General features: G+C 43.4%; 1 protein-coding gene across 1 annotated transcript in view; it reads right to left on the bottom strand.

Moving 5' to 3' along the window:
• The window catches only part of LOC109895039 (protein kinase C-binding protein NELL1), a 435,218-nt gene that overhangs the window by 356,426 nt on the left and 56,641 nt on the right, over positions 1 to 22,151 (bottom strand). The window contains exon 3 of the mRNA XM_020488694.2: positions 5,954 to 6,104. Within this exon, the coding sequence (XP_020344283.1) occupies positions 5,954 to 6,104 (151 nt within the window). The remainder of the gene's footprint in view (positions 1 to 5,953; positions 6,105 to 22,151) is intronic.

Below are 22,151 nucleotides of genomic sequence, written 5' to 3'. Positions count from 1 at the left end.
TTTAAGAGCAGTTGGAGGCCACGGAAGGAGAGTTATATGGCATTGAAGGCCGTTTAATTTGGGAATGCTTTTCATCCAAAATTCCGAATGCTGCCCGTTACTCTAGAGAGGTTAACACAGTGTACAATGAAGGGCCAGAGGTATACAGAATGGTGTCGTCTGCGTAGAGGTGGATCAAAGAATCACCAGCAGCGAGAGCGACATCATTGATGTATACAGAGAAGAGAGTCGGCCCGAGAATTTAACCCTGTGGCACCTCCATAGAGACTGCCAGAGGTCCGGACAACAAGCCCTCCGATTTGACATACTGAACTCTATCGGAGAAGTAGTTGGTGAACCAAGCAAGTCAATCATTTGAGAAACCAAGGCTGTTGAGTCTGCCAATAAGAATGTTGTGATTGACAGAGTCGAAAGCCTTAGCCAGGTTGATGAATACTGCTGCACAGTAATGTCTCTTATTGATGGCGGTTATGATATCGTTTAGGACCATGAGCATGGCTGAGAAGATACAGTGGGACTCTAAATGGTCGGTAATCTGTTGGTTAACTTGGATTTCAAAGACCTTACAAAGGCAGGGTAGAATATATATAGGTCTGTAGCAGTTTGGGTCTAGAGTGTCTACCCCTTTGAAGAGGCAGCTTTCCAATCTATGTGAATCTCAGACGATACGAAAGAGAGGTTGAACAGGCTAGTAATAGGGTTGCAAGAATTTCGGCAGATAATTTTAGAAAGAGAGGGTCCAGATTGTCTAGCCCGGCTGATTTGTAGGGGTCCAGATTTTGCAGCTCTTTCAGAACATCAACTATCTGGATTTGGGTGAAGGAGAAGTGGGGGAGGTTTGGGCGAGGTGCTGTGGGGAGCGCAGGCTGTTGACCGGGGTAGGGATAGCCAGGTGGAAAGCACAGCCAGCCGTAGAAAAATGCTTAATGAAATTCTCAAAAATAGTGGATTTATCGGTAGTGACAGTGTTTCCTAGCCTCAGTGCAGTGGGCAGCGGGAGGAGGTGCTCTTATTCTCATGCTCTTATTTAATCTCATGGGTGGCCAATAAGATCTAGTTGAAAACCATGCCTCCTGAAAATAACCTAAGGATTACATAAAAAAGACCCAGCTGCTAGGTCAACCCAGCATGACGGTAAGAAATGCCCAACTGATGGTTAAATTAACCCATTTTTGTGTAATACCAACTACCAAACCTATTGGGTTATTCACGTAACACAACTGGCTGGGTTAAAACAACCCACTGTCCAGTATTTAACCATCGCTGGGTTAATAAATAACCCAAATTGGGTTGTTTTTAACACATTATTTTTAGAGTGAGGATAAAACTAAATGGAATGAAGCTAAACACAGGCAAAATCCAAGAGGAAAACCTTTCTACCAGACACTGGAAGACAAATTCACCTTTCAGCAGGACAATAACCTAAAACACAAGCCCAAATCTACCCTGGAGTTGTTTACTATGACAGTGAATGTTCCTGATTGTACGAGTTACAGTTTTGATTAAATCTGCTTGAAAATCCATGGCAAGACTTAAACATGTCTGTATTAGCAATGAACAACAATTTGGCAGAGCTTGAATAATTTTGGAAAGAATAAAAGGTACATATTGCACAATCCAGGTGTGCAAAGCTCTTAGAGACATAGTTCCACCATTTTAGTGGACCAAAAGTCCAAAGTATTTGGTCCCATATTCATAGCACACAATGACTTCATCAAGCTTGTGACTACACATTTGTTGGATACATTTGCTGTTTGTTCTGGTTGTGTTTCAGATTATTTTGTGCCCAATATAAATGTATGGTAAGTAATGTATTGTGTCATGTGTAACGGCGTTCTTCGTTTGTCGAAAGAGAGTCGGACCGAAATGCAGCGTGGTGGTTAATCATGATCTTTAATATAGAAAACGGCGATACATGAAATAACTAAATAAATACGAAAACAACAAACGGAACGTGAAACCTATTACAGCCTATCTGGTGAACACTACACAGAGACAGGAACAATCACCCACGAAAGACAAAGCGAAACTCAGGCTACCTAAATACGGTTCCCAATCAGAGGCAACGAGAATCACCTGACAGCTGATTGAGAACCGCCTCAGGCAGCCAAGCCTATACACCACCCCTAATCAGCCGCGATCCCAAATAATACAAACCCCAATACGAAATACAATAACATAAACCCCTGTCACACCCTGGCCTGACCAAATATATAACGAAAACACAAAATACAATGACCAAGGCATGACAGAACCCCCCCCCCAAGGTGCGGACTCCCGGACGCACCTCAAAACCATAGGGAGGGTCCGGGTGGGCGTCTGTCCATGGTGGCGGCTCCGGCTCGGGACGTGGACCCCACTTCATTAATGTCCTCGTTCCTCCCCTTCGCGTCCTGGGATAATCCACCCTCGCCGCCGACCATGGCCTAATAGTCCTCACCCAGAACCCCACAGAACTAAGGAGCAGCTCGTGACTGAGGGGCATCTCGGGACTGAGGGACAGCTCGGGACTGAGGGGCAGCTCGGGACTGAGGGGCAGCTCGGGACTGAGGGGCAGCTCGGGACTGAGGGGCAGCTCGGGACTGAGGGGCAGCCCGGAACTGAGGGGCAGCCCGGAACTGAGGGGCAGCCCAGTACTGAGAGGAAGCCCAGTACTGAGATGAAGCTCAGGTAGGTAGTAGGCTCCGGTAGATCCTGGCTGGCTGGCAGATCTGGAAGATTCAGGTTGACTAGCAGATCTGGAAGATTCTGGTTGACTAGCAGATCTGGAAGATTCTGGTTGACTGGCGGATCTAGCTGCTCTATGCAGACTGACAGCTCTGACTGCTTCATGCAGGCTGACAGCTCCTTGCAGACTGATAGCTCCTTGCAGACTGACAGCTCCCTGCAGACTGGCAGCTCTGACTGCTCCATGCAGGCTGACAGCTCCTTGCAGACTGGCAGCTCCTTGCAGACTGGCAGCTCCTTGCAGACTGGCAGCTCCTTGCAGACTGGCAGCTCCTTGCAGACTGGCAGCTCCTTGCAGACTGACAGCTCCCTGCAGACTGGCAGCTCCTTGCAGACTGGCAGCTCCTTGCAGACTGGCAGCTCCTTGCAGACTGACATCTCTGGCTGCTTCATGCAGACTGACAGCTCCTTGCAGACTGGCAGCTCTGACTGCTCCATGCAGGCTGACAGCTCCTTGCAGACTGACAGCTCCCTGCAGACTGGCAGCTCCATGCAGACTGACAGCTCCTTGCAGACTGACAGCTCCTTGCAGACTGTCAGCTCCTTGCAGACTGGCAGCTCCTTGCAGACTGGCAGCTCCTTGCAGACTGGCAGCTCCTTGCAGACTGGCAGCTCCTTGCAGACTGACAGCTCCTTGCAGACTGACAGCTCTGGCTGCTTCATGCAGACTGGCAGCTCCTTGCAGACTGGCAGCTCCTTGCAGACTGGCAGCTCCTTGCAGACTGGCAGCTCCCTGCAGACTGGCAGCTCTTTGCAGACTGGCAGCTCCCTGCAGACTGGCAGCTCCTTGCAGACTGACAGCTCTGACTGCTCCATGCAGGCTGACAGCTCCTTGCAGACTGACAGCTCCTTGCAGACTGGTAGCTCCTTGCAGACTGACAGCTCCTTGCAGACTGACATCTCTGGCTGCTTCATGCAGACTGACAGCTCTAACTGCTCCATGCAGGCTGACAGCACCCTGCAGACTGGCAGCTCAGGCTGCTTCAAACAGGCAGGAGGCTCCGGCAGCGCTGTAGAGAAGAAAGGCTCTGATAGCGCTGAACAGGCGGGAGACTCCGACAGCGCAGGAGAGGAGGAAAACGCTGGCTGCGCTGAACAGGCGGGAGACTCCGACAGCGCAGGAGGGAAGGAAGGCTCTGGCTGTGCTGAACATGCGGGAGACTCCGACAGAGCAGGAGAGGCGAGGCGCACTGTAGGCCTGATGCGTGGTGCAGGCACTGGTGATACTGGAGCGAGGACACGCACAGGAAGCCTGGTGCGGGGAGCTGCTACCGGAGGACTGGTGTGTGGAGGTGGCACAGGATGTGCAAGGCATGTGCACAGAAGGCCTGGTGCGTGAGGCTGGCACCAACTTCACCAGCCGACTAACACGCACCTCAGGACGAGTATGGAGCGCTAACTCAGGTGCCATCAAATCCCGACACGATCCGTCGGACGAATATGATATCTATAGCACCAAGCTAGCAACTCCCTCATTACTCTCCACTCCACTTTCCCCATTAACTCCTTCACAGTCTCATCTTCGCTCACCTCTAACACCGGCTCTGGTTCTGGTCTCCTCCTTGGCTCCTCACGATAAACAAGGAGAGTTGGCTCAGGTCCATCTCCTGACTCAGCCACTCTCCCTCTGAGCCCCCCCCCCCAAAAAAAAATTTTGGGGCTGCTTTTCTGTCTTCGCTCTGCGCCGCCGTGTCTTTCTTTTCTCCAACTCCATTCGCCTATAGCCCTCTTCGCACTGCTCCAGCGAATCCCATGCGGGCTCAGGCATTCTCTCTGGGTCGGCCGCCAACCTGTCGATTTCTTCCCACGTCGTATACTCCATAACGTCCTCCTTTCGCTTTTCCTGCGGTCGCTGCCTGTAACCACGTCGCTCGGTCCGTGTGTGGTGGGTGATTCTGTAACGGCGTTCTTCGTTTGTCGAAAGAGAGTCGGACCGAAATGCAGCGTGGTGGTTAATCATGATCTTTAATATAGAAAACGGCGATACATGAAATAACTAAATAAATACGAAAACAACAAACGGAACGTGAAACCTATTACAGCCTATCTGGTGAACACTACACAGAGACAGGAACAATCACCCACGAAAGACAAAGCGAAACTCAGGCTACCTAAATACGGTTCCCAATCAGAGGCAACGAGAATCACCTGACAGCTGATTGAGAACCGCCTCAGGCAGCCAAGCCTATACACCACCCCTAATCAGCCGCGATCCCAAATAATACAAACCCCAATACGAAATACAATAACATAAACCCCTGTCACACCCTGGCCTGACCAAATATATAACGAAAACACAAAATACAATGACCAAGGCGTGACATCATGTTGGAGTCACTTTTATTGTAAATAAGTATATATGTTTCTAAACACTTCTACATTAGTGTGGATGCTACCATGATAATGAATAATCCTGAATTAATCATGAATAATGGTGAGTGAGTAATTTCACACACATAAATATCACACACCCAAGACATGCTAACCTCTCACCATTGCAATATGAGGGGAGGTTAGCATTTTTGATGGGTATGATATTTATGCCTCTGTAACTTTCTCTGTCATTGAATCATTTCAAATACACAGTTCTGGAGTATAGAGCCAAAATAACAACACATTTGTCACTGTCCCAATACTTCTGGAGTTTACTGTATATGTGTGTTGACTGTGATAAGGGCACAACTCACAAACAGACACACACGCACAAACACGCACAGACACATACAAAATACAGAGATACTGTAATGTACATTTGTGACTGAAGGTATTTGAAATGGCTGGAGGGGGAGTTAATTAAGGTTTACACAACAGGTCAGTGTGCACTATGTACAGATGCTGGATTATCAATGACTGTCTGTTCCTCCTTCAAGTGTGATTTCCTTCCGTCATTTGCCAGTGTGAGAAAAAAAAAAAAATAGGCAACATATTTTTTCTGTCCAAATTATGCAAGTACAAAACCATGCAGTCAGCAAGTTACACATCTCCCACTCCTTTCCCTACATCATTCACATAAGCAGAATAATCTGACATTGATATTTTCAACAGGCTGATCAAATTTGTCTTGCAAATGATCAAGGGATGAATGCAACAAGAAGTAATGTGTGGGTTCAATTCCAACAGGGCCCATTCAGAGTCACAGCTGGGAAAGTTAGTTGACGATAGTGGTGGCAGATAGAGAAAGTAGCTGCTGAAAAGGCAGTAATAAAAAGGATTAAAGATGCATTACCTGTGTTCAGATTCATGGATGGAGAAGATGACTCCTGACGTGGAGAACTTCTGCTGGATGGAGGCCAGGAAGGTAAATTCACTTTTACTCCTAAAGAGCTGCACCACCTTCTCTGTGATGTGGGCCGGCGCGTGGACTGCTCTGCCCACATCTGGGGGATGAGAGAGAAAGAACAGCAATCAGGGAACCGCATGTTCGCTGCTTTCACAGTCGATGAGTCGACATCCTGTCTGCCTGCTAAGGTTCAGGCTTCACCAAGTAGGGGAAAAGAAGACAGAAAAGTGGTTGTGTCCCAAATGGCAACATGTTCGCAATGTTGTGCAATACTTTTGACCCGGGTGAATAGGGCCATTTGGGACACACAGAGACACACAATGTCTGAGGCAGGGCCTGAAACACTGCTAACTGCTACATTTTTGCAAGAGGTATGACTGCAGTCCCTGGTTCGAATCCAGACTGCATCACATCTGGCTGTGATTGGGAGTTCCATAGGGCGGCCAGTGTCGCCCAGTTTTGCTGGGGGAGCCGTCATTGTAAATAAGAATTTGTTCTTAACCTCTCTAGGATAGGGGGACAGTCGCGTCCCACCTGGCCAAAAGCCAGGGAAAATTAAAATAAATTATATAAAAATCAAACTGTCATTAAATCACACATGTAAGATACTAAATTAAAGCTACACTCGTTGTGAATCCAGCCAACATGTCAGATTTTAAAAAGGCTTTTCGGCGAAAGCATAAGATGCTACGATCTGATGATTGCACAACAGTAAACAAAGAGTAGCATATTTCAACCCTGCAGGCGCTACACAAAACGCAGAAATAAAATATAAATCATGCCTTACCTTTGACGAGCTTCTTTTGTTGGCACTAAAATATGTCCCATAAACATCACAAATGGTCCTTTTGTTCAATTAATTCCGTCCATATATATCCAAAATGTTCATTTTTTGGCGCGTTTGATCCAGAAAAAACAGCTTCCAATTTGCGCAAAGTCACTACAAAATATCTCAAAAGTTACCTGTAAACTTTGCCAAAACATTTCAAAATACTTTTGTAATACAACTTTAGTTATTTCTAAATGTTAATAATCAATCAAATTGAAGACGGGTCTGTTTTCAATACAGGAGGATCACAAACTAACGCTACTTTTCAAGTCTTGCCCAACTCTCAAAAGTGTTACCCTGTTCCAAGATGGCCGTACTTCTTCATTGCACAAAGGAATAATCTTAACCAAATTCCAAAGCGTGGGTGATATCCAGTGGAAGCGGTAGGAACTGCAAACAAGTGCATAATAAATATTGTTTCCCCATGAGAGCTCATTGAACAGACAGTGACCTCAATAATAAATAATTCTGAATGGTTAGTCCTCAGCGTTTTGCCTGCTACATAAGTTCTGTTATACTCACAGACATGATTCAAACAGTTTTAGAAACTTCAGAGTGTTTTCTATCCACATCTACTAATAATATGCATATCGTATCTCTGGGGATGAGTAGCAGGCAGTTGAATTTGGGTATGCATTTCATCCGGACGTGAAAATTCTGCCCCCGGTCACCAAGACGTTTTAACCAATTAAGCTAAATAGCCTCCTCGTTGGTCAAAGTAGTGCACTATATATAGGGAATAGGCTCATTTGAGACAGTGGCCGTGTGTGAATACGAATACTAGTGTTCTAAATAGTAGGCATTTAATAATGTATGCAACAATAGTTTTATAGTATGTGAAACTTTGAAAATGGAGTATGCTTTAAATGCCAGGATGTTATACTCATTTTGGCTTTTAATCTAGTAGAAATCGCTGAACCCTTTTGAGGAAGTAAATAATCTTTTCAGAGTCACATGTGTTTGAAACCAGCTTATATTCAGCTGATAATCAGATAAGGAGACTTGCTGTACCTAAATGAACAAATGGCGTGAATCAACACAGTTTTGCATTAGATTACGCATTATAATGATGGGTGAGCTTAGCTAGTATCTTGAAATTTGTTGTCTACTGAATTTGTTTTTACTAAAGCGTAGGCTTTTGTTCTAAATAGTACGTAGTACAATTATTACATAATAGGGTTACAGTGCATTCGGAAAGTATTACGAAAGTATTAATTTAGTCAATTTTAGAATAAGGCTGTAATGTAACAAAATGTGGAAAAATCAAGGGGTATGAAAACTTTCCGAATGCACTATGTGTAGTTTTAGTAGGTAGTAGTTCAGATAGATTTTGGATATGGCCAGTGTGTCCCTCTACAGAGCGTCTACTGCTATGGTACCCTGATGGGAGGATGAGTCAAGGAGAAGAGAAGGAATCCTGCCAATATAGTGAAAAACTGGCTGAGACTGTTGGAGTCCCTCCTTTTTAGGCCACTGTCTGAGTCACCAGCATCACATACAAATGCGGCTGGCCAGACACTAATGTATCACTAATCTGAGGTGTCTCAGAGGAGGAGTGCTGATTTAGGATCAGTTTAGCCTTGAAGATCACAATAAATAAGATTAAATGGACAGGGGTGGAGCTGATGCTAAACCAGCTTGATACATACGGCCCCTGGTCCTTTAGTCAATGAATGTCTGTGAGACAAGAAATCTAAACAAGGAATCCAACTCTGAAAGAATTGTAGAGTGAGACAGTGTCAGATTGAATATTTTGTAATCCCACCACAAATGTCAGCCAGTTTAACGTGTTAAGGGAATTTTTTATCAATAATGACTAATTATGTATACATTTCAATCAGGACTGACTAATCAGAATACTATTATGTTACTGTATATGTACTAATCAGAATACTATTATGTTACTGTATATGTATGAATTTTCTTTTTAACCCTAGTACTGAATATAATGTGTGTAAATATAATCAAGAATTAGAACAATGACTGTCTGTACCTTGGTAGAAATAAATGAACTTATAGCCAGACTGGCTAGAAGGCTTATCTACACAGGCTGGCCTTGGCTCGGTCATAAATTATCTTAATAGGGGGAGACGATGTGAGAACCATACAGCCATTGTACTGGAGCGGAGATGAGACGGGCTAGTACTAAAACTAATGACATAATTTTCAGTTTATAACCTGTGGTAAAATGTATAATGGGCAGTACTCTCGTGAATAAACGCTGCTGGTTGACTTTAAGACTGGGCTCTGTCCATTTTATACATATAAGAGTCATACAAATTCTTATGAATTGACAGTGTTTAATTTTAATTGGGTATTAAAACAGAGGAATTTAATTCCTGCAACAACGTGATTGCAAACATTTCCTCACATGCAATCCTACCTCACGAAATGGTCCCACTACATCTCCCTTACACTTGTGGGAATCGGCCTATATGGATAGGGCTAAATTGAAATGGTTCCATCTGCTCCCGCTCCCCCTCTGTGGCGCTCGAGGTCACCAGACTGTTCATCATTACTCACACCTGTCACCATCGTTACGCACACCGGTGCTTCATCGGACTCACCTGGAATCCATCATGTCATTTATTGCCTCCCCTATATCTGTCACTTCCTCAGTTTCATTCCCAGGTCTGCATTGATGTTGTTTTGTTTCAATTATCCAGAAGCTGGTCTTGTTTAGTTTCATGTCTATTTATTATTAATTCCTCATGCTGTACTTGCTTCCCACCTCCCAGCTTCTGTGGTTACGGAACCGTTGAAATGTTTGTTACAGAATAAAAATTAAAATCACATGCATAACCATGATAGCAATTAAAAGGGAGAAGATTAGAGATTGTGACAATTAAAGATGACAGAAAGTTCACCTGACACAAGACTGAATCCTGTTTTGATGTGCATTTTACATCTAGTGTGATTTTGTTGATAACGAAAAGAAAAAAAAAACGCTGATATATTTAGTAACATGCAAAGAATATTTTGGGAAAATGTGGGACATTTTTGTATTTATTATGGATCCCGATTAGCTGATGCCAAAGCAGCTACTCTTCCTGGGGTCCAGCAAAATTAAGTCAGTTTATACAATTTTAAAACATTACAATACATTCACAGATTTCACAAAACATTGTGTGCCCTCAGGCCCTTACTCCACCACTACCACATATTTACATGACTAAATCCATGTATATGTATAGTGTGTATGTTATTGTATGTGTGTGTGTATGCATGTGTCTGTGCCAATATTTGTGTCTCTTCACAGTCCCCGCTGTTCCAAGTAGTTTTTTAATCTGTTTTTTAAAATCTAATTTGACTGCTTGCGTCAGTTACTTGATGTGGAATAGAGTTCCATGTAGTCATGGCTCTATGTAGTACTGTGTGCCTCCCATAGTGTGTTCTGGACTTGGGGACTGTGAAGAGACCTCTTGTGGCATGTCTTGTGGGGTATGCATGGGTGTCTGAGCTGTGTGCCAGTAGTTTAGACAGACCGCTCGGTGCATTCAACATGTCAATACCTCTCAGAAATTCAAGTAGTGATGAAGTCAATCTCTCCTCCACATTCAGCCAGGAGAGATTGACATGCATATTATTAACATTAGCTCTCCGTGTACATCCAAGGGCCAGCCGTGATGCCCTGTTCTGAGCAAATTGCAATTGTCCCAAGTCCTTTTTGTGGCACCTGACCACACGACTGAACATGAGTCAATGTGCAACAAAACTAGGGCCTGTAGGATCTGACTTGTTGATAGTGTTGTTAAGAAGGCAGAGCATCGCTTTATTATAGACAGACTTCTACCCATCTTAGCTACTACTGCATCAATATGTTTTGACCATGACAGTTTACAATCTAGTGTTACTCCAAGCAGTTGAGGTATCGGGTTTAGTGAGTGTTTTGTTTCAAATATAATGCTTGCCACCCACTCTTATTCCTTGCCACCCACTAACTGCAGCCCTTTGTTGAGTGTTGCAGTCATTTCAGTCACTGTAGTAGCTGACGTGTATAGTGTTGAGTCATCCGCATACATAGAAACTCTGGGTTTACTCTAAGTCAGTGGCATTTCGTAAGTACATATTTTTTTAAGTAACGGGCCTAAATGGCTACCCTGGGGAGTTCCTGATTCTAACTGGATTATATTTGATAGGCTTCCATTAAAGAACACCCTCTGTGTTCTGTTAGACAAGTAACAATTTATTCCCATTATAGCAGGGGGTGTAAAGCCATAACACATATATTTGTCCAGCAGCAGGCTAAGATCGATAATGTAAAATACTGCACTGAAGTCGAACAAGACAGCCCCCACAATAATTTTATTATCAATTTCTCTCAGCCAAATCATCAGTCATTTTTGTAAGTGCTGTGCTAGCTGAGTGTCCTTCCCTATAAGCATTCTGATATTCTGCTGTCAATTTGTCTACTGTAAAATGGCATTGTATCTTGTCAAAACAAAACAACCATGTGCAACATAAGACAAAAAAAACAAGGGTTTGCGTGTGAGGCCTAGTTAGTGTTTCCAAGTAGCCACACATCTTACAATGCACTTTTCGGACTCAAAGAAGAGTCTTCTTCTATTAGGTGTTTTTTTTAGCTCATCGAGCTGTGCTGTTGAGGAACTAGAGCAAGCACACTTGTAGTTGTTTTGGACACAGCGCTGCCTTTTCATAATTACTGTTGTTGTTTACGCAATCCAAAAATGGTCTATTATAAATCACAATCTGGGTCAGGTGGCCATAATTTGAAAGCTTGTTCCTATTGCCAACATGTCTAGCTAAAATATAAATTATGATCAAACAATGTTAAGCTTTCACAAGGCAATTCACAGAAGGAGATCATCATTTTGGTGCACATAGAATGGAGTCATGAGTGCATTCAGATGCGTGGTGCACAGCAAATTTTATTCACAATACAACAAACATAGGCTCATTCTGTTCAGGACAACTCAGGGTATAACGTCACGTCATCTTTGAACTATATATCCAACATAGTGATCATCAACATTGACACTGTATACTACATGAGTTTTATGATATGGAAAAATGAAGTGCACATTTGAACTCAAGTGTGTTTGGCTAACTTGTATGTTATCAAAGCGATATTATCATCCTCAACGTCTCATCTTTAAAAATTCATTGTCCTCTTATTAATTTACAAGCATTTACCTCAGACAACAAAACATTTGCAAAAGTTGCCCAGTAAGCAGGAGGGATGGGGGCAACTTCCTGTTGCGCAGGAACTGCTTACTGACTGTACACTAATGTTACTGCATGAATGTAGCAGGTTTACTAACGAGTTAGTTCTATTAGCTATGCTGACTATGACGTTACTTTAGCTAATATGGTGAAAACGATGTAGGCTGTGTGTAGTGGTTTGGCTTGGAAAGGTTTTATCCCCTGGTCACACACAGCTGATGGTTGTGCATTGAAGTCCACAAGCAAGGGAAGAGATGAGACTAGGAGAGCGCATAGATGCGAGAATGAATACAACCTAGCTGCTATGAAAGTGAACTGTGTTTATGCATGATCAGGGGGTGTAATCATTCCGTCGAGGATAAAGTTACCTGAATCTGTCCAATAGAAACTCTAGTTTGCAACTGTTGGACTAATGATTGCACCCTATATCAGGTGGTATTGAATGTCACTGTCTGTCCATGTGTCACCTCCAATTTTTCTCTCGACTTGTGTGCACCTACGTTGTAAACTTTCATTCAAAAGGCAAAGTTTTAGCAACCTCATGATGGGTGAGGAGAAATCTTAGTATCATGTATTAGCTTAAAAATATTTATGTTACATTGAACTGGTGAAAGGAATATGAATGAGAGTCATCCAATACGCTTTAATAAAAATAAGGCCATGCTCATGACGAAAAAAATCATCCTCCCTCATCTTAAATGGCACTGACCGCCACTAATGGTTGTCTGTCGGCGTTTGTTGCAACCTGTGTGAGCTTGACCTGAATTTGTGTTGTTGCACAGCTAAAAAGATGGTGGTGAAATCCCAAATTGGAATTCATTTTAGTCATTAGTTTGACCTGCTGGCCGCAATGAATTCTACAGCAGGATTAATACGCCCTCCGACCACCAACTGTCTATCATGTGGGCTCAGAAAAATAAATCATCATTCTCCAGGCAGCATAAAGTAGGAAAAAAGTGTTTAGAGATGTTAAATGATCAAATGGGTCAATAATGAATGCAAACAAGTGATTGCACTCTGCTCAACACTCAAACTCAAGAACGAATCCTTTCGGTGACTACTGCAGTTTGCGAACAATAGCTATTGAGCAAATCTCCCTTGCCGCAGGTAAACAATTGCATTCTGGTGCAAGAATCATTCACAATCTAATCTGGTTGCGAAAGCAACTACACCTATTTTTAACACTAGAACTGCCATAGGCCAATGTTACCTAAGACTTTTATGAACACAATCTCATTATTATTCTTCCGATAGCATATATGAAACATATTTATTAGACTGATACATGCAAAATAAATGTACACGTATACCGTACATGTTATTCAATCATTGCACCCACACTGCTTGCGAGAGGCTGCATAGCCAAGCACTAAAATATAACTTGGTTCTATTTGTGATGCTTAATGGACTGCAAGTCCCGCCTTCCCCATCTCCTCATTGGTTTTTAGGAGCATATGCAAGAATATACACTGCTCAAAAAAATAAAGGGAACACTTAAACAACACAATGTAACTCCAAGTCAATCACACTTCTGTGAAATCAAACTGTCCACTTAGGAAGCAACACTTATTGACAATACATTTCATATGCTGTTGTGCAAATGGGATAGACGACACGTGGAAATCATAGGCAATTAGCAAGACACCCCCAATAAAGGAGTGGTTCTGCAGGTGGTGACCACAGACCACTTCTCAGTTCCTATGCTTCCTGGCTGATGTTTTGGTCACTTTTGAATGCTGGCGGTGCTTTCACTCTAGTGGTAGCATAAGATGGAGTCAGGTAGTGCAGCTCATCCAGGATGGTACATCAATGTGAGCTGTGGCAAGAAGATTTGCTGTGTCTGTCAGCGTACTGTCCACAGCATGGAGGCACTACCAGAAGACGTGGAGGAGGCCGTAGGAGGGCAACAACCTAGCAGCAGGACCGCTACCTCCGCCTTTGTGCAAGGAGGAGCAGGAGTAGCACTGCCAGAGCCCTGCAAAATGACCTCCAGCAGGCCACAAATGTGCATGTGTCTGCTCAAACGGTCAGAAACAGACTCCATGAGGGTGGTATGAGGGCCCGACGTCCACAGGTGGGGGTTGTGCTTACAGCCCAACACCGTGCAGGACGTTTGGCATTTGCCAGAGAACACCAAGATTGGCAAATTCGCCACTGGCACCCTGTGCTCTTCACAGGTGAAAGCAGGTTCACACTGAGCACATGTGACAGACGTGACAGAGTCTGGAGACGCCGTGGAGAACGTTCTGCTGCCTGCAACATCCTCCAGCATGACCGGTTTGGCGGTGGGTCAGTCATGGTGTGGGGTGGCATTTCTTTGGGGGGCCGCACAGCCCTCCATGTGCTCACCAGAGGTAGTGAGATGAGATCCTCAGACCCCTTGTGAGACCATATGCTGGTGCGGTTGGCCCTGGGTTCCTCCTAATGCAAGACAATGCTAGACCTCATGTGGCTGGAGTGTGTCAGCAGTTCCTCCAAGAGGAAGGCATTGATGCTATGGACTGGCCCGCCCGTTCCCCAGACCTGAATCCAATTGAGCACATCTGGGACATCATGTCTCGCTCCATTGCACCACAGATGCTTTAGTCCAGGTCTGGGAGGAGATCCGTCAGGAGACCATCCGCCACCTCATCAGGAGCATGCCCAGGCATTGTAGGGAGGTCATACAGGCACGTAGAGGCCACACACACTACTGAGCCTCATTTTGACTTGTTTTAAGGACATTACATCAAAGTAGGATCAGCTTGTAGTGTGGTTTTCCACTTTAATTTTGAGTGTGACTCCAAATCCAGACCTCTATGGGTTGATAAATTTGATTTCCATTGATAATTTTTGTGTGATTTTGCACATTCAACTATGTAAAGAAAAAAGTATTTAATAAGAATATTTCATTCATTCAGGTCTAGGATGTGTTATTTTAGTGTTCCCTTTATTTTTTGAGCAGTGTATATACAGTGGGGAGAACAAGTGTTTGATACACTGCCGATTTTGCAGGTTTTCCTACTTACAAAGCATGTAGAGGTCTGTAATTGTTATCATAGGTACACTTCAGCTGTGAGAGACGGAATCTAAAACAAAATCCAGAAAATCACATTGTATGATTTTTTATTAATTAATTAGCATTTTATTGCATGACATAAGTATTTGATACATCAGCAAAGCAGAACTTAATATTTGGTACAGAAACCTTTGTTTGCAATACAGAGATCATACGTTTCCTGTAGTTCTTGACCAGGTTTGCACACACTGCAGCAGGGATTTTGACCCACTCCTCCATACAGAGCTTCTCCAGATCCTTCAGGTTTCGGGGCTGTCGCTGGGCAATACGGACTTTCAGCTCCCTCCAAAGATCTTCTATTGGGTTCAGGTCTAGAGACTGGCTAGGCCACTCCAGGACCTTGAGATGCTTCTTACGGAGCCACTCCTTAGTTGCCCTGGCTGTGTGTTATCAAATACTTGTTCTCCCCACTATATATATATATTCTTGTAGCTAACAATGACCAACTCCCGGAATTTCTACTTGTCGCACCAAGCCATGGACATTGTTACAGATAACATTTACAACGGTACTCAGTCTGCAATTATCTACACCTCACTGCCACAACCTTCCAAATGCGACTTCGAAACAAGGTAAGAAACTGTCCTATTATTTGTCAGCAAAGAAATCTAGCTAGCTATAATATCTATCTCTGCTAGCTAGCACTGTAGCAGCTGTAATGTTAGCAAAGGTAGCTGGCTAACTAAGTCAAATTACTACAGCCAATAACTAACATTAGTAACTAGTTAACAAATGTAGTTAACATGAACATGTTGCATGGATTTTAGTTGTAGGAGAAAGAAATTGCACTTTGACTAAAACAAGCTAATGTTAGCTGGCAAGCAAAGTTAGCCAACTAGCTAGAAACCAAAGCATATTTGGCTAACATTAGCTACTCAACATCGGTGGAAGAACGAATAGCATGGTAGCTAGCTAGCTAATGTTAGCTAGCTAACCAAGCCTAGTAAAATACAGCAAAGGAGACAGTCTGCTATTGACTGTTCATTTTTTTATTGATAAAATTAATATGTGAGAACAGTGAGCCAGCCAGGAGTCTCTTCGTGTGAGGGAACGCTGCATCACCGAACAAGGGCATAGATTTCCAACAACTCATGTCATGGTCAAGCTGAATCAGATGCTGGTCTACAACACGATGGCTGATTTGAACAAAAGACTGATGCCAGAAACCCCAGCTTTTTTAGCTTTGAGATACCAGCATTCAAGACTGTTTGTTTATTCAGCAGAATAATTTGTCTCCTGTATTTTCACAGGCTCCGGCCAGTCGGTCTAAAAAAAACTCTGCTCAAGAGAAGCAGCAATTTGCAGAGAAAACTGAAGACTTGATGTCTGATGTGTAGACAGACCCAGAGGACCTGACACATTTTTAATAAGCTCCCCACCCTCGTGTTCCCATGAGTTGGAGGACCTGATCGCATCAGCAGACCGGAGAAGATGGGCCAAGCAAGCTTATGGGGAGAAATGTGCCATTAGAACAAAACCGGAACAACCGTCCACTTCCACCGCAGCCCTACCCAGAACATCTGACTGTGTAATAGACAGTAGACAATCACCTGCACCAAACTATTTTCACTAACTCTTCACACCATCTTCTCAAGAGACTTTACACCGACTCCAACTCACTCATCCACCCTTACGGATACAAACAAACAGAACATTACTCTTTTCTTTTTACTAATCTTTATTATTTATAGTAAAAAAATGTGTATTATTGTTATATACAATGGAAAGTTTCATTATCATCATCATTATTCTAAAATTGATTGTTTTCCCCCTCATCAATCTACACACAATACCCCATAATGACAAAGCAAAAACAGGTTTTTATAAATGTTTGCTAAAAAAAATAATAATAATAATTGAAATATCACATTAACATTAGTATTCAGACCCTTTACTGAGTACTTTTTTTAAGAACCTTAGGCAACAATTACCGGCTTGAGTCTTCTTGCGTATGACACTAAAAGATTGGGAGAAACTCCTCAAATACAGGTGTGCCAATCTTCTTTGCAGATCCTCTCAAACTCTGTCAAGATGGATGAGGACCGTTGCTCTACAGCTATTTCCAGGTCTCTCCAGAGATGTTTGATCGGGTTCAAGTCCAGGCTCTGGCTGGGCCACTCAAGGACATTCAGAGACTTGTCCTGAAGCCACTCCTGTGTTGTCTTGGCTGTGTGCTTATGGCCGTTGTCCTGTTGGAAGGAGAACCTTCGCCCCAGTCTGAGGTCCTGAGCACTCTGGAGCAGGTTTTCATCAAGGACACCTCTGCACTTTGCTCCGTTCATCTTTTCCTCGATCCTGACTACTCTCCCTGTCTCTGCCACTGAAAAATATCCCCACAGCATGATTCTTCCACCACCATGCTTCACCGTAAGGATGGTATCTTGTTTCCTCCAGACGTGACGATTAGCATTCAGGCCAAAGAGTTCAATCTTGGTTTCATCAGACCAGAGAATCTTGTTTCTTATAGTCTGGGAGTCTTAATGTGCCTTTTGGCAAACTCCAAGTGGGCTGTCATGTGCCTTTTACTGAGTAGATTCATCTGTCTGTCAACTCTACCATAAAGGCCTTATTGGTGGAGTGCTGCAGAGATGATTGTCCATCTGTAAGGTTCTCCCATCTCCACAGAGGAACTCTAGAGCTCTGCCAGAGTGACCATAGAGTTATTGGTCACCTCCCTAACCAAGGCCCTTCTCCCCCGATTGCTTAGTTTGTCCGGGCGGCCAGCGCCAGGAAGAGTCTTGGTGGTTCCAAACTTCTTCCATTCAGGAATGATGGAGGCCACTCTGTTCTTGGGGAACTTCAATGCTGCAGAATTCCTTCGACCTCATGGCTTGGTTTTTGCTCTGACATTCAATGTCAACTGTGGGACCTTATATATACAGGTGTGTGCCTTTCCAAATCATGTCCAATCAATTGAATTTACCACAGGTGTACTCCATTGAAGTTGTAGAAACATCAAGGCTGATCAATGGAAAAGGGTGAGGGAGAGGGAGAGAGAGGGCGAGAGAGAAGGAGAGCTTTTCTTGTAGCATTTATCTTGTACCTGCTATCATTTCTTATTATCAACAAAAAGTTGTAACCATCATGTCGGCAATTACTAACCTACAGTTGGGCTTCAACTTCGACTCATCCACCCTGTGCTCTTTATGTACAGTACCTCCGATCCAAAGGGGGGACAAGGGAGGTCTGTGTATGCTTTCTTGTGGGTTGAGTAACAGTATGGGGGAGGAGAAGTGTTGATAAAGATTGGGCATCATGTGTCTTAGTGAAGCGGAATTAAAATTGCTGGCAACAAGTGCATGGTTTCCTGCTTTTATAGCCTCGTACAGTTCGTTAAGTGCCAGTTTGTTGTTGTTCTGAGGTGGAATAGATACAGCAGTCATGATAACAGATGAAAACCCTCTCGGGAGGTAGAAGGGTTGGCATTTGACCATCAGGTATTCCAAGAAGGGTAAACAATGCATCGAGACTGACACTGTTTTCCCTTCACCTTAGTCTCAACAGGATGCCCAGTGTCCTGCCAATTTTTCGCCTTCATTTCCTCTTGGGCAGCCCGAAGATTGGATCGGAGAACTACCAACGGGACATTCAAAAACTTTAATATCTTAAGCTTCACGGAGTCGTGGCTGAACGACGACATTATCAACATACAGCTGGCTGGTTATATGCTGTATTGGCAGGATAGAACAGGGGAGTCTGGTAAGACTAACATTAGCTAGCTAGCTACCATGCTATTCGTTCTTCCACCAATGTATTTTTGTAAATAACAGCTGGTGCACGATATCTAAGGAAGTCTTGAGGTTTTGCTCATCTCATGATAAACTGTAGACAACTCTCTAGGTAGATAGTGTGTTCATCTGTATTTTTCATAGCTGTCTACATACCACCACAGCCTGAGGCTGGCACTAAGACTTCACTCAATGAGCTATATTCAGCCATAAGCAAACAGGAAAAGTGGCACTCCTAGTGGCCATGGATTTAACTTCTTAGAGATAGGGGGCGCTCTTTTAATTTTTGGATAAAAAACGTTTTAAACAAGATATTTTGTCACGAAAAGATTCTCGACTATGCATGTAATTGACAGCTTTGTGATTGCAGTGTGATTGCGATTGCGGCGTCTGTGAACCTATTGGGGCGTTAAGCAAATTGGAGTGGGTCTAGGGTGTCAGGTAGGGTGGAGGTGATATGGTCCTTGACTAGTATCTCAAAGCACTTCATAATGACGGAAGTGAGTGCTACGGGGCGATAGTCATTTAGCTCAGTTACCTTCACTTTCTTGGGGACAGGAAAAATGGTGGCCCTCTTGAGGCATGTGGGAACAGCAGACTGGGATAAGGATGGATTGAATATGTCCATAAACACACCAGCCTACTGGTCCGCGTTTGCTCTGAGGACGCGGCTGGGGATGCAGCTTTGCGAGGGTTAACCCGTTTAACTTCTTCGAGATAGGGGGCGCTCTTTAAATTTTTGGATAAAAAACGTTCCCGTTTTAAACAAGATATTTTGTCACGAAAAGATGCTCGACTATGCATGTAATTGACAGCTTTGGAAAGAAAAATATCTGACGTTTCCAAAACTGCAAAGATATTATCTGTGAGTGCCCCAGAACTAATGCTACAGGCGAAACCAAGATGAAATTTCATACAGGAAATGGTCCAGATTTTGAATGCCCTGTGTTTCAATGTTTCCTTATATGGCTGTGAATGCGCCAGGAATGAGCCTGCACTTTCTGTCGTTTCCCCAAGGTGTCTGCAGCATTGTGACGTATTTGGAGGCATATCATTGGAAGATTGACCATAAGAGACTACATTTACCAGGTGTCCTCCGTCGAAATTATTGCGTAATCTCCAGCTCCATGCGCGCTCCATTTTCTTCAGAGGAGAAAGTCAACTGCCAAGAATGATTTATCATCGATAGATATGTGAAAAACACCTTGGATTGATTCTAAACAACGTTTGCCATGTTTCTGTCGATATTATGGAGTTCATTTGGAAAAAAGTTTGCGTTGTAATGACTTAATTTTCGTTTTTTTTTTTCTTACCCAAACGTGATGAACAAAACGGAGCGATTTGTCCTACACAAATAATCTTTTTGGAAAAACTGAACATTTGCTATCTAACTGTGAGTCTCCTCATTGAAAATATCTGAAGTTCTTCAAAGGTAAATTATTTTATTTGAATGCTTTTCTTGTTTTTGTGAAAATGTTGCATGCTGAATGCTAGGCTTAATGCTATGCTAGCTATCAATACTCTTACACAAATGCTTGTTTAGCTATGGTTCAAAAGCATATTTTGAAAATCTGAGATGACAGTGTTGTTAACAAAAGGCTAAGCTTGAGAGCAAATATATTTCTTTCATTTCATTTGCGAATTTCATGAATAGTTAACGTTGCGTTATGGTAATGAGCTTGAGGCTATAAATAGGATCTCGGATACGGGATTGCTCGTCGCAACAGGGTATTAATACAGGGAAACATAAATTGGTCTTAACAAATTTAAATCAGCATGTTAAATGTGCAACCAGATTGAAAACAACTCTAGACCACCGTTATTCCACACACAGAGACGTATACAAATCTCTCCATCTGGCAAATCTGATCACAATCCTATCTTCCTGATTCCTGATTACAAGCAAAAATGAAAGCAGGAAGCATCAGTGACTCAATCTATAAAAAAGTGGTCAGACGGACAAAAGTGGTCAGATGAAGCAGATGCTAAGCTAAAGAACTGTTTTTCACAGTGACCGTAAGTACATACCCCAACCAGAAGCCATGGATTACAGGCAACATCCGCAATGAGCTAAAGGCTAAAGCTGCCACTTTCAAGGAGTGGGACTCTAACCCTGAAGCTTATAATAAATCCCACTATGCTCTCCGAGCAACCATCAATTTTTTTATCTGAGATCTTGGCTGATTTCTTATGATTTTCACATGATGTCATGCAAAGAGGCACTGATTTTGAAGGTAGGCCTTGAAATACATTCACAGGTACACCTCCAATTGACTCAAATTATGTCAATTAGCCCATCAGAAGCTTATAAAGCCATGACATAATTTTCTGGAATTTCCCAAGCTGTTTAAAGGCACAGTCAACTTAGTGTATGTAAAAAAAAAAAGCGAAATAATCTGTCTGTAAACAATTGTTGGAAAAATGACTCGTCATGCACAAATTAGATGTCCTAACCGACTTGAAAAAAAAGTTTTAATGACTCCAACCTAAGTGTATGTAAACTTCCAACTTCAACTGTATGTATGGACCTCGCATTGTGAACAGGGGAATTGTCATGCTGTAACAGGAAAGTACCTTCACCAAACTGTTGCCACAAAGTTGGAAGCACAAGCACAGAATCATCTATAATGTTATTGTATGCTGCATCGTTAGGATTCCCTTTCAGTGGAACTAAGGAGCCTAGGCTGAACCATGAAAAACAGCCCCAGACCAAACTTTACATTTGGCACTATGCATCCATGCAGGTATGGTTCTCCTGGCATCCGCCAAACCCAGATTTGTCCGTCGGACTGCCAGATGGTGAAGCATGATCCATCACTCCAAAAGAAAGCATTACCACTTCTCCAGATTCCAATGGCGGCGAGCATTACACCAGTCCTGCCGGCAATGGCATTACACATGGTGATCGCAGGCTTGTGAGCGGCTGCTCGGCCATGGAAACTCATTTCATGAAGCTCCTGGCGAACAGTTCCTGTGCTGACGTTGCTTCCAGAAACAGTTTGGAACTCGGTAGTGAGAGTTGCAACCAAGGATAGACAATTTTTCACGCTAAGCCGTTTTTGCTACTAGACTGTTTCAATTTTACAATAGCAGTGTGGTGTGGATGAAATAGCCGAATCCACTATTTGAAGGGGTATCCACATCCTTTTGGCTATTTTGTGTATATGAGAGCCCGGGAAGGCAGTGGAAGCCACATATTCCATCCTATCCAAGCACGTATCAGCCTCTCCCTGAGGAGCTAACCTCTTTTCTACAGCTCCAGGCAAGCCTACTGTGGAGGGAGTGAGAGGGGGACAGCCAAAGACTACAGCTGGGTCTGGAGCTGCATTGGGGCTGGGGCTAGGG

Source organism: Oncorhynchus kisutch, linkage group LG8 (genome assembly GCF_002021735.2).
Source record: "Oncorhynchus kisutch isolate 150728-3 linkage group LG8, Okis_V2, whole genome shotgun sequence".
In the NCBI taxonomy this organism is placed as follows: Eukaryota; Metazoa; Chordata; class Actinopteri; order Salmoniformes; family Salmonidae; genus Oncorhynchus; species Oncorhynchus kisutch.
This window is presented reverse-complemented; position numbering and strand designations above follow the sequence as displayed.